At 38.4% G+C, this 14,174-nt stretch overlaps 1 protein-coding gene across 1 annotated transcript in view; it reads right to left on the reverse strand.

Moving 5' to 3' along the window:
- The window catches only part of CCDC83 (coiled-coil domain containing 83), a 34,503-nt gene extending 21,348 nt beyond the window's left edge, over nt 1–13,155 (reverse strand). The window contains exons 1-5 of the mRNA XM_032595068.1: nt 13,152–13,155; nt 12,507–12,582; nt 11,556–11,640; nt 5,835–5,997; nt 1,765–1,932 (exon numbers count right to left, since the gene is read on the reverse strand). Of these exons, the coding sequence (XP_032450959.1) occupies nt 1,765–1,932; nt 5,835–5,997; nt 11,556–11,640; nt 12,507–12,582; nt 13,152–13,155 (496 nt within the window). The remainder of the gene's footprint in view (nt 1–1,764; nt 1,933–5,834; nt 5,998–11,555; nt 11,641–12,506; nt 12,583–13,151) is intronic.
- Nucleotides 13,156–14,174: the final 1,019 nt, after the last annotated feature.

The following is a 14,174-nucleotide window of genomic DNA, read 5'->3' on the forward strand; positions in this document are numbered from 1 at the left end:
AACCGAACTTGGGCACTCCAAAACTACAAAATGTCTTCATAATATACCCCACAAACAGAAAACTAGTGACAAATAAGGAAGATATTTGTACTTTATATCACAGTTAAAGAGCTAATTTCCTTAAAAGGTAAAGAGCTCCATCACACAGTAGAAAAATGGGCAAGGGATACAAACAGATGATTCACAGAAAAGGAAATTCAATACATATCCTGACCTTATGAAAGATACTCACTATCACTTATAATAAGAGAAGTGGAAATTAAAACCACAAGAAGATACCATTTTCTACTTTTAAGACTGACAAAGAACAAAAAAAGTTAGCTAACATCCCTGCTGTTGAAGATGTGGGAACATAGGCATTTTCATCCATATGGGGGAAATAAACTTGGTACAAGATCTACAGAGAGCCATCCCTATCAAAATAAAAAATAAATCAATAAACGGGCTCTTTGGGCCAGCCATTCCTCCCTAGAGATACCCAAAAATGAAATTATATAAATATAAGAATATTCTTTGCAGCATTATTTGTAATAGTAAAATACAGGAAATAGCCTAAATGCTTGTGAGTAGGGGACTGGTAAAAAAAAAAAAAAATTTGTAACAGAACAAAACAAAGTAGCCACTGGAAGAATGAAGACATCCTAATATGTACTGATCTATAAGAATGTTCATATATTGTATTTGTAGCATGCTTTGTATATTTTGATATAAAATATTTCTGATGGAGGCTATATGAGAAATTGGTAATTGTGGTTTTATCTACAGAGAGTATCTGAGTGACTGGGGGATGTACAGGGGTAGGAAGGTGTCCCTTTTATGTTCTACTTTTCTTCTGAGGAGGAGAACCTTTTGAAAGATTAGAACTCCAAGTCCAGTCTGATTTGGGCCAAATTTACACTACCATTGTGGTGCAGAAGCCCTGAGCTGAGAACTTTACAGAAAAATTGGTCTAGATGTGGAACATCCCAAGAGGGCCCCAGAGGTGGGGATGGAAATTATGCCACAGGAACACCTCCCCAACATAGGGCACCATCACCAGCTGGGTTCAGAATTGTCATCCAGCCACAGTGGTCTTTTGGGTCATCATATTACTCCATTTATTTTATCCCATGACTTTTCTGTCTCTGGGCCTCTGATTTTTTGTTTTTGTTTTTTTAAGCCACTATGCTAGCCACAGGGACAGACATGTAGCCTCATGGTTCCCAGATTTAGTCCTGGTAAGTTTCATCTCGCCTGATGCCATCCTTCTCCATACCTTCTCATTTTTGTTCTTCCCATTTCCCATCTCATGTTTGTTCTTCAGTTCTTTCTGACCATAACCTAGCATTTACTTGGGCATTTCTCTACAATGATTCTGGTTTTATAGCTTGGTTAGGCTGTTTTAAGCTTGTCTCAGGTAAATTTCTTTTCTAATGTAACCCTGTCCCAGGACCCCCCTGCCTCCACCCCAATAGAATTGCCCCAGACCTACGTGTGGGAGCATACAGACACCATCCACTGAACGAAGCTTCTTTCTTAAGACATCTGGTCTCAGGGATTCTCCACTGCCCCGGCACCCACCCCTCCATCCTTCTCAGTTTCACTGGCAGTCCTGGGAGAGTTTCTCAACCTTCTCTTTCCACCTTCACCCTTAGGTTCATAGCTACTTGTGCTGATAGCAGAGAGTAAAGAATGATTCAGGGAGTGTGCGTTTTTTTCCTTCTACCACAGGGCTGCTCTCCGAAGATTTTCTACTGAATTTAAACTAGCTTTGTCTCAACTCACCTGACATTTTCTCTGTATTCTCTTTAACTGTATTGATATCATTTTGTAAGGAGATAATGAGTTTAGCATGTTGTTCACTCCCTGCGTTCTTGTACTCTTCCCAGTATTCCTTCTCACTGAGTTTCTCAAGAAATAGTTTCTCAGCATTATTTATTTGCATGTGCATATCTGTTGAAAGAAAATAAAGATACCATGTCATTTCTTTTGTTCTTGCAACCATTATATGTTGCAATCAGATTTTATGAAGTTAAGGTCTGATACTACAATGCTGTTAATTCATAAATACAAGCTTTTAACTCCAATTAAAGGAAATCTGAACTATTCGAACTGTTGTTTATCCCTCATAATTCATAATCTAAGTAAAATTAAACTTCCAATTATAAAGTAGATGTGTGGTTTTAGGCCGTGACTGACAGCTATAATAGACAACCTATATGCCTAGGAACCCATAAGCTTAAATTATTCCCATGATAGCTTGATAAGAGTCCTTTTTTGTACAAGATTATGTTGCATATACTTTTTATTAATAAATTGTGATTTTTCTAACCATTATGCCTCTGGGCAAAGTGACCTCAACTTGTATCCTTGTGCTGTCCTTGGCAACCATTTTTGTAAGTAAGTTGGCTGATTCCATTATCTAAAGTTCATTGTTTGGGCTTCCCTTGTGTGAAATGATACCATATCATACCAAATGATACCATGTCTTCTCCTGCCCCCACTTACTAAGGCCTTCAGAGTGAAAGATAAATTCACTAGGATAGTATGTGCAATTGAGCTATCTCAACTGTATAAACTTTTAGTTCACCCTGATGCACTTGCTAAACGTGATATGTTACTCAATCTTTAGGCGGGGTCTCATGCTTCTAAATATTTTGGAAATGGAAGCATGAAAAGAAAAAGGTACGGTGAAGTGAATGGCTATTTGTCTCAATGCCACACACCATCTGGTTTGAGAGCTCCCTGAAGGCAAGACCACATCTTATTCATGTGTGTAAATCCAGCACTTGGCACAGAGTCTGGCAATTAGTTGGTGCTCAATAAATGTTTATGGAATGACTGAGACACTCCATTCAGGCCAGAGGGATGTTCCTCAGTACAGAGGGCTGGAAGGACTCCAGACATGTCTTTTTCCAAATATGTAAATAAGATATTTTTAAATCCCTTAATAAATGGCACTTGTTGCCATTAAACAATTAATACTGTTATAACCTATCCGATGATCTGTCCTCTTATTTGTTTAGATTGCTGCTATCTCCAGCACTCTCAACAATAGCCAAATTATGGAAAGAGCCTAAATGTCCATCAACTGATGAATGGATAAAGAAATTGTGGTTTACATACACAATGGAGTACTACGTGGCAATGAGAAAGAATGAAATATGGCCTTTTGTAGTACCATGGATGGAACTGGAAAGTGTTATGCTAAGTGAAATAAGCCATACAGAGAAAGACAGATACCATATGTGTTCACTCTTATGTGGATCCTGAGAAACTTAACCGAAACCCATGGGGGAGGGGAAGGGAAAAAAAAAGAGGTTAGAGTGGAAGAGAGCCAAAGCATAAGAGAACAAACTGAGGGTTGATGGGGGGTGGGAGGGAGGGGAGGGTGGGTGATGGGTATTGAGGAGGGCACCTTTTGGGATGAGCACTGGGTGTTGTATGGAAACCAATCTGACAATAAACTTCATATATTGAAAAAAAAAAAAAAAAGATTGCTGCTATCTCAGCCCTGGGCCACATTCAGCCTTTGAGGGGAAGGCTGGTTAATGTTACTGAAGATTCTGGAAAAGAGGTGGATGTAGCGGCTATTGTTATATTTTCCCAGAACCTATCTCCCTTCCCTTCTCCTACCCCTTGTCAAATCAGTAGGCCAATTACAGTGGTCCCTTCTCTTGGACATAAGGATTTGTCCAGGGGTGAGCATGTGTCTCAAGCAAGGCACATACTCAGAGTCCTTCTACTGAAGCTGGTGGAAAACATGTCTCTTTTGTCTCCATTTTGAGGTTAAAAGGATGTAAGGTGAGAAGTGTCTATTGTCAGAGTTCCAGCCTCCTGGGGACAATAGCCTCAGTTAAAGGAGCCATCTTTCAGGGGGAAGACAGAGAGAGGAGAAGGATAAGAGGTAGAGGAGGAGGACAATGGGGGAAGAAAGAGGGAGAAGCAGAGGAGATAGATTAAAAAAAACAAACAAACTGAACTCTAACAGCATGTGAGACTCTGGTGGGTCCAGGTCAGTAGCAATCTGCCTTTTCTGTTTGATTTTATGAAAAAATTAACATCCTCCTTAAGCTTAGGCTATAGTTTGGGTTAAATTTTTATCCTTGAAACTAAAGAGTCCTAAGTTGGAAAAAAAAAAGGGGGGTTACCTCAGTCCTTCTCAAACCTTCCTATGCATAGGGATCCTCTAGGGTCTGTCACAATGCAGATTCTAACTCTGTAGGTCTGGCTGGGTCTGAGATTCTGCCACCCCAAACTGGCTTGCCTTTAAGCGACTACCTGGTACCTGACAGAACTGCATCATAAAGCCTTTTCAGAGCCACCTGCCCTCTCACTTTCCTCTCTCTCCTTTGGCACCTGTGGGCTCTTTTCTTTCTTGGATCACCTCCCATGCCCAGCACTCCTCTTCTGTGCCTGGTCACCCAGCTCGGCGCCAGTCTCATATGACACACACGTTCCATCACTCAGCCCAAACCATAAACAGGCACACCTCTGCTAGCTGGGCTCATTTCCCTGAGAAGGCAGTTTCATGAGCACATCTGAGTATCCTTTGTGGTCTCACTCCCACCTCAAGGGACTTATTAAAGTACTCCTTCCAAGCATAAGCAGAACTCTCCTGGAAAGGAGCCCTGAGAAATACAGTATCTACCACCTCATGACATCATCATTGCCCATAAGAAGATGGGTCAGAACAGACTTATGAGAACAGTTGTGGAGACCCCTAAAAATGAAGTTTTCTGATGGCCGTTTTTTTGTGTTGTTAACTATTTCATTCAAAACCAAAAATAATTACAGATGGTGTGCTTGCTCTTTGTCAAGTGCTTGGGTAAGTGGGCTCTCTGAAATACTTGGGACACATTCAGGGAAGCAAGTCCTTGTTTTGCCTCCCAGCTTCTAGTACTGCTTCCTGAGAACACTCAATGTCTTTTCCCAAGTTTTCCAGCTTCCTAGCTAAGATGATACTTATAGAGGTCCTGGCAAAAGTGGTTCTGGAAATCTTAGCAGCAAGTTGAGGATAAAGGAATGAAAAACATTTTTTTTTTTTTGAGAGAGTGTGAGTGCACAAGTTGGGGAGGAGCAGAGGAGAGAATTCTAAGCAGGTGCCATGCTTGGTGTGGAGCCTGACTCAGGGTTCAGTCTCATGACTGTGAGATCACAACCTGAGCTGAAATCAAGAGTCAATTGCTCCACCCACTGAGCCACGCAGACGCCCTGAAAATCTCTTTTTAATGTAGGTGTCAAAGCTATGTATGACTTCCCCACAGGGCCACGGTATTTCCTAAGCCCATGACAAGAGGGTCCTGGGCCTCCTGGGAAATCCTGGGTCTTTCATCTTCTACACCTAGCATCATTTCTATCCATGTCCGCCAACCTTCCCCCTGGTCAACTCTAATCCCTCTCTTCACCTAAATGGGAGTGTTTGCTCCTTTAGCAATACTGGTGTGGGGGGAAGCTTTATGGTAATATTCACCTTGTTCCCAAGTCTGAACTGAAGTTGAAGTCAAAGAAACTGCCAAACAAGAGAATTTCCCCAAGAAAGAACAAATCCCCACTGTGAGGACCTCAGGGTGGTAGCTAACAGGATGTTATCTAGTGTCAAGACCCAGGTGGTTTTCTTCTGTCTTTGTTTTTGATCAGTGCCCTTCCTCCTCCTCCTCACTTGGCTTCAGTAGCTCTGCCCACTTGTTATTTCCTTCTCCTGTCCATTTATCCACACGTGTGTGTGCTTGTGGTGTTAATGATCTCATCTGAAACATGTTCATGGCATTTTGAACATATTAGGAGACAAAAGCATTAACACATTCAAGAAATAATTTTATGCAGCTTTATAATTTTCCAAGTTCCTAAGTCACCTTTTAAGTTTTCTTCCTGGTCTCTTTCAAACTTCCATTTTTCCTTCATTGCTTCTTCAACATCTTCTCTTGTTACAACTGGTAATTCCTCCAACTTCTCTTCACTCAGCTCCTTCAGTAGGTTCCGTATGTGCCAAGTCTGTTCATCCTTCAAGCGTCTGTTCTGTCATGACAATCAACAGTAGGTAACAGCATCTGCTCAAGTATTTACATTGATTTGCCTCAAAACAGAGTCACACTGAGGCTTGCAAAATGAGAAAAAAACATTTAATGAAGTAAGTTTATACAATATCTCTAAAAGCTTATGGAATATGGAAGACTCAAAATAAAATTAAACCCATCAACATAGTAACTATTGGATAGAAAGTTACATTTTAAAAATTGTGTTATTAATTTCCTAGTCTATCACTCTATTATAGGATCAGTGAACATTAAAGTTAGACCTTGGAGGCCAATTTCTTCAATCTCCCACTAATACCATTCTTCTCCAGCGATTGTCATTCATTTAGTCAGTATTTATGGAGCATCTACCATGTGCCAGGAGGTCTTCTAGACACTAGGAGTACATCAGTGAACACTATACACAAAATACAGTGGCACCTTCTCCTGGCCACTGGATTTGTCCAGGTTGAGCATGTTGTCTCAAGCAAGCATATGCTCAGAGTCCTTCCCTGGAAATACTTTCACTGAAACTGATGGAAACATGTTTTTTGGTCTCCATTTTGAGGTTAAAAGATGTAAGGCGAGGTGTCCATGGTCAGAGTTCCGGCTTCATGGGGACAACAGACTCAGAAAAAGGATGCTTTGGTTGCAAAGGTAATAATTTAACTGCAACTAGCTTAAGCATAAAGAGGATTTTAATTTTTTCTTATGACCAAACAGCCAAGGCAGGATGCCACATCTGGACCAGAGCCTTACATGCTGTCAGATCTCAGCTTTAAAAACTTTTTATAAATCTGCTCTCCCCCTCCTCTCTCAAACTCTCTCCTTCTCTGCTCTCCTATTCCCCCCCTTATCCCTCTTTTCTCTCTTCCTCTTGAAAGTTGACTCCTTTGTAAAATGGTACAGCTACTCTGCTAAAAAGGATGCCAATTTCTTATAAAACTAAACATTTGCCTATCATACAACTCAGCAACTAGGCTCTTAGGCATTTATCTCAGAGAAATGAAAGCTTATATTCACATTAATACAATGCTTACAAAACTGTATTTATCATAGCCAAATACTGGAAACAACTCACATGTCTTTCAAAAGGTAAATGGTTGAATAAATTGTGATATATTTATAACATGAAATAAAAATGAATAAAAGGAACCAACTAATTATACATGCAGCAAACTGAATCTCCAGAGAATTCTGCTGAATGAAAAGAGCCAATCTCCAAAGATTACTTACTATATGATTCCATTTATATAACATTCTTAAAATAACAAAATTATAAATATGGAGAACAGGTTAATGGTTGCCAAGAGCTAATGAAGGGGCAGAATTGGGAATGAGTGAGTAGCTATATTAGGATAATATGAGAGACACCTGTGTTAGTGAAAAATGTCCTATGCCTTGACTGTATCAATGTCAATATTGTTAATGTTAATATCCTACTTGTGATATTGTACTATAGTTCTGTAATATGTTATAGGAAACCAGGTATGGGTATACAGGATCTCTCTGTATTATTATTTTTTTTTTTCAATGTTTATTTATTTTTGGGACAGAGAGAGACAGAGCATGAACGGGGGAGGGGCAGAGAGAGAGGGAGACACAGAATCGGAAACAGGCTCCAGGCTCTGAGCCATCAGCCCAGAGCCCGATGCGGGGCTCGAACTCACGGACCGCGAGATCGTGACCTGGCTGAAGTCGGACGCTTAACCGACTGCGCCACCCAGGCGCCCCTGTATTATTTTTTTATAACTGCATGCTAATCTGTAATTATTTCAAAAAAGTTTAATTTAAAAAATGAAGATCAGGGGCGCCTGGGTGGCGCAGTCGGTTAAGTGTCCGACTTCAGCCAGGTCACGATCTCGCGGTCCGTGAGTTCGAGCCCCGCGTCAGGCTCTGGGCTGATGGCTCGGAGCCTGGAGCCTGTTTCCGATTCTGTGTCTCCCTCTCTCTCTGCCCCTCCCCCGTTCATGCTCTGTCTCTCTCTGTCCCAAAAATAAATAAACATTGAAAAAAAAAAATGAAGATCAATCAATATTAGCAACTGATAAACAATTTATTGCTCTTTAATCAGTTCTCAAATAACTCCATTTTCTTAAATGAAATTGATTCATGTTTTGCTTTTCTTATAAATAAATTGAATTACTTTGGCTCGACATGAGTTATCTGAAAATGAAATATTTGTAGAAACTTGAATAATAGCAATGGAAATATCCCTTGCCAAACTATTGCACTCCTAATACTTTTTCTAAATATGGACTTTTCTACTTATTTTTGTAGAAATGGAAAATTCTTTTATCAAGTATAGTCCGAATACTAAATAAATCTTCATCTGATTTTATTTATGTTAGGTAATTATAGTAAGGCAATAATTGCCTCAAAATCAATTCCAGCTGAAAAATAGGCAAAAAATACCCAAAGACAGTGATCATTTAAAAACCACTACATATAATTCATAAAAGAATAGTGTGTAATGAATCAACAAATTTTCCTTTTACTTTCCATACTTAGCACAATACTTGTCAAAGTGAATCCAGTCCTCTTAGATCAAATTTTTAACACAATGACTATCCTTTTAAAACATATGATATTTTCATTTATAAATTAAAATAGTATCATATGTCCTAAAGCTGTATTCAAAAATTACATAAACATGACTAAATCATATTTGGCATTATATATAAATTTAATAGCATCTGTATTAAACTTCCCAAATCCCATAGTGAATTACAAGTGGATGGGACATGTGTCTGATAACATGTTACAAAATTCACTATATCTGAAAAATTATTTGGAGTGATATATGAAATACAATTTAGTTAGCTATATTCACCAACGTGTTTAAAAAAAGACATTTATCCTACAAAGCAAACCATTATCACACCATAATAATAGAATAAAGGAGATTAAATAAATAAACTACAAAGAAAGAACTGATTTTGTTTTGTTATAAGGCCATCTCATGGGCTCTGACTTTTTAACTTTTTAAGATTTGCAGGAACAAGAAGTTGCCAGAATAGTACACAGAGCTTCGCCTTACTACACCCTGCTTTCCCCAATGATGACATCTTATATAACCACAGCACCCGAAAATGGAGAAGTTGACATTTGTACAATGGTATTAAGTAAATTAGAGAATTTAATTTGGATTTCACCAGTTTTTACATATGCTCATTTTAGTTGTTTTTAGTAGATAAGTATTAAGAAAATTTGCCACATATACATATGAGAATTATCACCAGACAGATGGCATTTGAAGCCATAGTGTTAAGTAAGGCCTTTAGATTTAAAGAGAAGAGTGGAGATCAGAACCCTGGAAAATACCTAATTAAGGGATGGTTCCGGGAAAAGAGCAATGAATAAAAAACAAGAAATGGTTGGAGAATATGGGGGAATATTAAAGGATGTGCTGGCAGCCAAAGGAAGAGAGAGTTTCAAGATGACAGGGCTGATGATGAAGGCACGAGAAATAAAGACTAAAAAGAGGCCTCTGGACGCGACTAATTGGTCATTAGTAACTTCTGTCCTAGCAGGTGTGGTGGAATAGCACGAGTGAAAGGATGAAATGGAGGTAAGGAAGTGGACACAGTGAACTATGAAATGTCTAATGACATGAGTGGAGCATACAAACAGAGAGAAAGAAAGGTAATCAATGAAGTGACAGTCCAAACAAAATTCACACAAAGGAGGACATGATGGGGAGGGAGGAAGGATTTCTGAGTTTGACCTAATGGAAGAGAAAAAGTAGGTCTTGTTAATGAGCCATATTTAATTTAGCAAGTAAATATCTGTGACCTCAAAAATGTTTCCTTCACTGGTGTTAGTGTGAATCAACTCAACAAATATTTATCGAACACCGACTCATGCTGGGCCCTTCCGGAGAAACAAAGGTAAGTAAGATTTGATTGCTGCTCCCTAAAGAGCTTTCAATTTAATAATGGAGATACATTTGTATGGAGCATTCCAGCTGAGTTTGGGGGAACAAAAAGGAGCTGGCCAAGAGAAGAGCATTCTGGAGGATGAAACAGCCTGAAGAAAGGTACAATAACGAGCAAGACTGGGTTTTCCAAGATTTAAAAGAAGCAGTGGTGAGCAAAGGGTAGAACAACTGGAGACAAGGTTGGAGAGGTGAGCAGAGGTCAGATCTTGTAGGGCCTCAAAGACTTTAGTAAGGAGCATGGATTTAATTTTCTGTACCATAGAAAGCCACTGTAGGGTTTTAAGCATTGAAAGGTTTACAGTATTCAAAGGGTTGCACTGTGGAAAATGTACTGAATAGAAGAAGGATGGGTAAGAGTTGGTGGCAGCCTCAACTGTGGCAGTAGCGGCATAAATGGAAAGTAATAGATACATAGCTGGAACTAGTCTGCCTCTCCATGTTCGTCACTTCTGGGTCCACATGACCCCGGAAGAAGACACAGGCCTATCCCATAGTCATGAAAATAAGAATTTTGTTTCTGGCTTCAAATGAGGGGCTATGGGAAAGTGATCCCTCAGTCCTGATCTGTTGTCATTTCCACAACCAAATGGAAGTCCCAGTGCTGACCACTGGGTGGTGTGCATTGGTCCTTGACGGCAGTTGACTCATCTAATGTGCTGTGGAGCTCATCATGTGGAACCTGCATCCAAGCACCTAGACCAAACGTCCCCTTTCCATTTTCACCCACAGACCTGAGTTTCTGATCAACAGACTTTAGTAACTGATCGTTGAGAATCACGACAATGTCAGGGTCACAGTTATATCACCACCATGTCTAGTCCCCAAAATATTGCTGAATGAATGACCAAATTAGCCCTATTTGGAAGACAGGAATCCCATGTTATAGGAGGGAAACTGGGGTTCACATCAGTTTTGGCCAAAATGCGACCAGCCTTAAGTTGTACAGTCAGGATGCAATCTCAGGTCTCTGACCCCAGACTCCATTAAAACTTGTAGATATAGTCATTTTAGACAAAAGCCAAATAAAACATTTAACTGTGGAAGCTTTAGAGTCCATATAAATGTTTTAGTAGAGAATAGTCTCAGCGTTTCCTTATCCTCTTAAGGGAAAAATTGTGCTAATTATCACTTAGTCATATACAGCATGACTTTGATATTCATTTCAATCTGATTTTATAAATACAACATTCATCTTAAACATCAGTCATTTTAACAACTGAGATTATACTTTTCAAATAATATTTACATATGCACACTCTGAAAATCTAAGAGCAAAAAGATATAGAAATTAAAAACAGAGACCCAATGTTTTATCATTTGGCTAAATAAGAAATTAAATGATAAATGTGGTTTCAGAGCCTTAAAATTTTTAACACAAGACTCAATGTCATCATGTCTAAATAACACAGCTCAAGCTGACTTCCTTCGACACTGTAATTAATATAATAGGAACAGCAGTACCCTTTTGCCTTACATGTACAAAAAACTTAGATTGTAAATTAATCAATTCCAAGCACTAAAGAAGATACTTTCCTAGAGTACATGTCATCATAATTCACAATTTTTAAAGCATTTGTGTAAGTGTTTAATAACTAGATATAAGCTTTAAATGTTATACTCACTCTTTCATGATACTTTTGGTTCTTTTCTCTAAGTCTCTTTATTTGAGCCATAAACCGTTCTACTGCATTTTCCTTTATTTGACAGCTGATAATAAACAAAGATAAGATGTTTTACAATTATTTATCTTGGAAAATTAATGGGGCAAATTTAAAATTTTAAACTAAATTATTTGAATTGAAATAAAGTATTAGATACATTATAAAAACCCATTTAGGGATCAGAAAACTTTTTAAGTGATTTGTGTGTGTGTGTGTGTGTGTGTGTGTGTGTGTGTGTGTGTGTGTTTCTGAGTATATTTTCCTCACTAAAATATATATTGGAGAGATAACTTCAAGTTTTTTTTTTCTTAAATCAATCCCCATTTGTACTTCATAATTTTTATACTTTCTAACTATCTATAAATAATTCAGCTTAAAGGGAACCTAAAGAAGGGCATACAGAAAACATGCTTTCTAGAAATCTAAATATTTCAAACAAAAATGACAAAACAAAGGCTTTATAAGTGCAGGCACATCTTCTTGAAAGAGAAAGATATACTAGGCATATCTTTGGTTCAAGTTCCTTAACACACCATCTCTTCTATAAATAATAAAAACTTTCCTGACACAAACACATTTCTTTAAGACCCAACAAGTATTTGTTGAGCATCTGTCAGATACAAAGGAGAGACAGAAAGGTGCAGGAAGACTTTAATGTGGGCTATGTGATAAATATTTGAAGTGCTGAGTATATCTCTACTACCCAGTACATCTTGTAACTTTAAATCTGAGACCAAAGTAACACAATGGAAACAACTTCATGTAAATACATTGCCTCAATTAAAACAAAACAAAACAAAACAAAACAAAGCAAAACAAATATATAGCACCTCTGTGGTGTAGTGAACAGAGACGCTGTTAAAGATTGAGCAACTCTTGTTTTCAATCTTGTCCCTGTCCCTTCTTACCTACATGATCTCAGGCAAGTCACTTCTCTGAGCATCAATTTCCAAGCTATCAGTGGTGACAACAATACCTAGCCCTAATCCTATAAGGATTAAAATAAGAAATTGTATGTGAATGTTTCTAGCATAGAGTAAGTGCTTAGTAAATTTCGTTGAAGTGAATCTTATATCCTCAGCCCTTCCTCCAAAATACCATTTATATTTGTGATATTGCATATTTGGTAGAGAGAAAAATAGGGCTCCTTCTTTCCCAATAATGAGAAAATGCAACATAAAAACAAAACAAGCAATCCATTTTAGTGGCAAAGTACTCTGTTTGGATACTATGAAACTTGGATTTCAGGCCTGCTTCTCCACTAACTGCCCAAGGACTCTTCACCTAGTTAGGCCTTGCCTTACTCTTCTGTAGGTAAAAGAATTGAAGGGGATGAGCTCTATAGTTTTTCAGTTCAAAAATTATACAATTTAAATTGACCATTGTTCCCTTTCATGCATTCACAAATAACAAGATTTAATGAGCTGCTGCTTTGTGCCCAGTATTGTTTATGGCATTATGGAGATAGTGTTGAACAAGACCTCTGTGATTCTTGCCCTCAAGGAGCTTACATTTTATTAGACAATAAAGAAGTAAACACACAATCATATTATTTACCCATTGTTATGGGGGAAATAACAGGCTAAATGGAAGGGTGGTTTCCACACAATAATAATAAATAAGTCTATAGGTAGGTATAAACCATCTTTTTACTTCTCACCTAAAGCTTAGGTATGCAAAAATTTTGAAGGAGTGCCTTCTCTACCTCCCATTTTAAGGAGAAAAATAAAAAATATTATGAGAATTATTTGAAAAAGGCTATGCAAATGTTCACACATTAGGCAATTTCTGCAATTACAAATATAGCAACCTAACTCTCAGTATGGGTGAAGCAGGCAAATGAATCTTAAATATGTAGTCTCCATTGGTTGAGAGAGTCTTTGGTTGGTCTAGTTAATAGACTTACTAATGGCTTCAGCTGAGAGCCTTCCCTGCTGATGACTGAGTATACAAAGATGGGTCCAGAGACTACATCCTGCCCCAACCCCAGCTGCTGCATGGCACAAACTTACATTAAAAAAAATGATTTCATATTCATTTTAAATTCAAATTTAATTGCGCATCCGGTAATTTTATTTGCTATATCTGGCAACCTTACACTTCAGCCAACCACCCCTCTGCTCAGAGCAGTTAGGGGCAAATGACCTAGGGCTCTGTCTTTTGTTCCTTCTGCAGTGAGCTGTTCAGAAAGATCTAAATGGCACCGGCAGGCCTGGGGGAGATTCTGAGATGCCCAAAAGATTTTGGTGGCTTCATTGGCTCAATTGTGGCTCACATGGTAGTCATAGGTCTAAGTTAGCTGAGTCTTTCCTTGGAATTTACTTCAACCTCCTTAGGTCTCATGAAGATGAAACTGAACTTCAGAACTCAACACTCTTAGCCACTGTGGGAGTTCAAGCTTCACTCTTCTCTATATACTTTTTCCTTTTTATAACTTTCTCAGATGCCATAGTAGCCCACATGTCACACTAAATGCTGAAGCAAGTGGGACGATAAACTAATGAGATAATAGATATTAAAGCCGTTTGGAAAGGATATACATTATTCTGAAGCACAGTGATATGAAATGGTTAGTAATAC

Source organism: Lynx canadensis, chromosome D1 (genome assembly GCF_007474595.2).
Source record: "Lynx canadensis isolate LIC74 chromosome D1, mLynCan4.pri.v2, whole genome shotgun sequence".
NCBI classification, from domain to species: Eukaryota; Metazoa; Chordata; class Mammalia; order Carnivora; family Felidae; genus Lynx; species Lynx canadensis.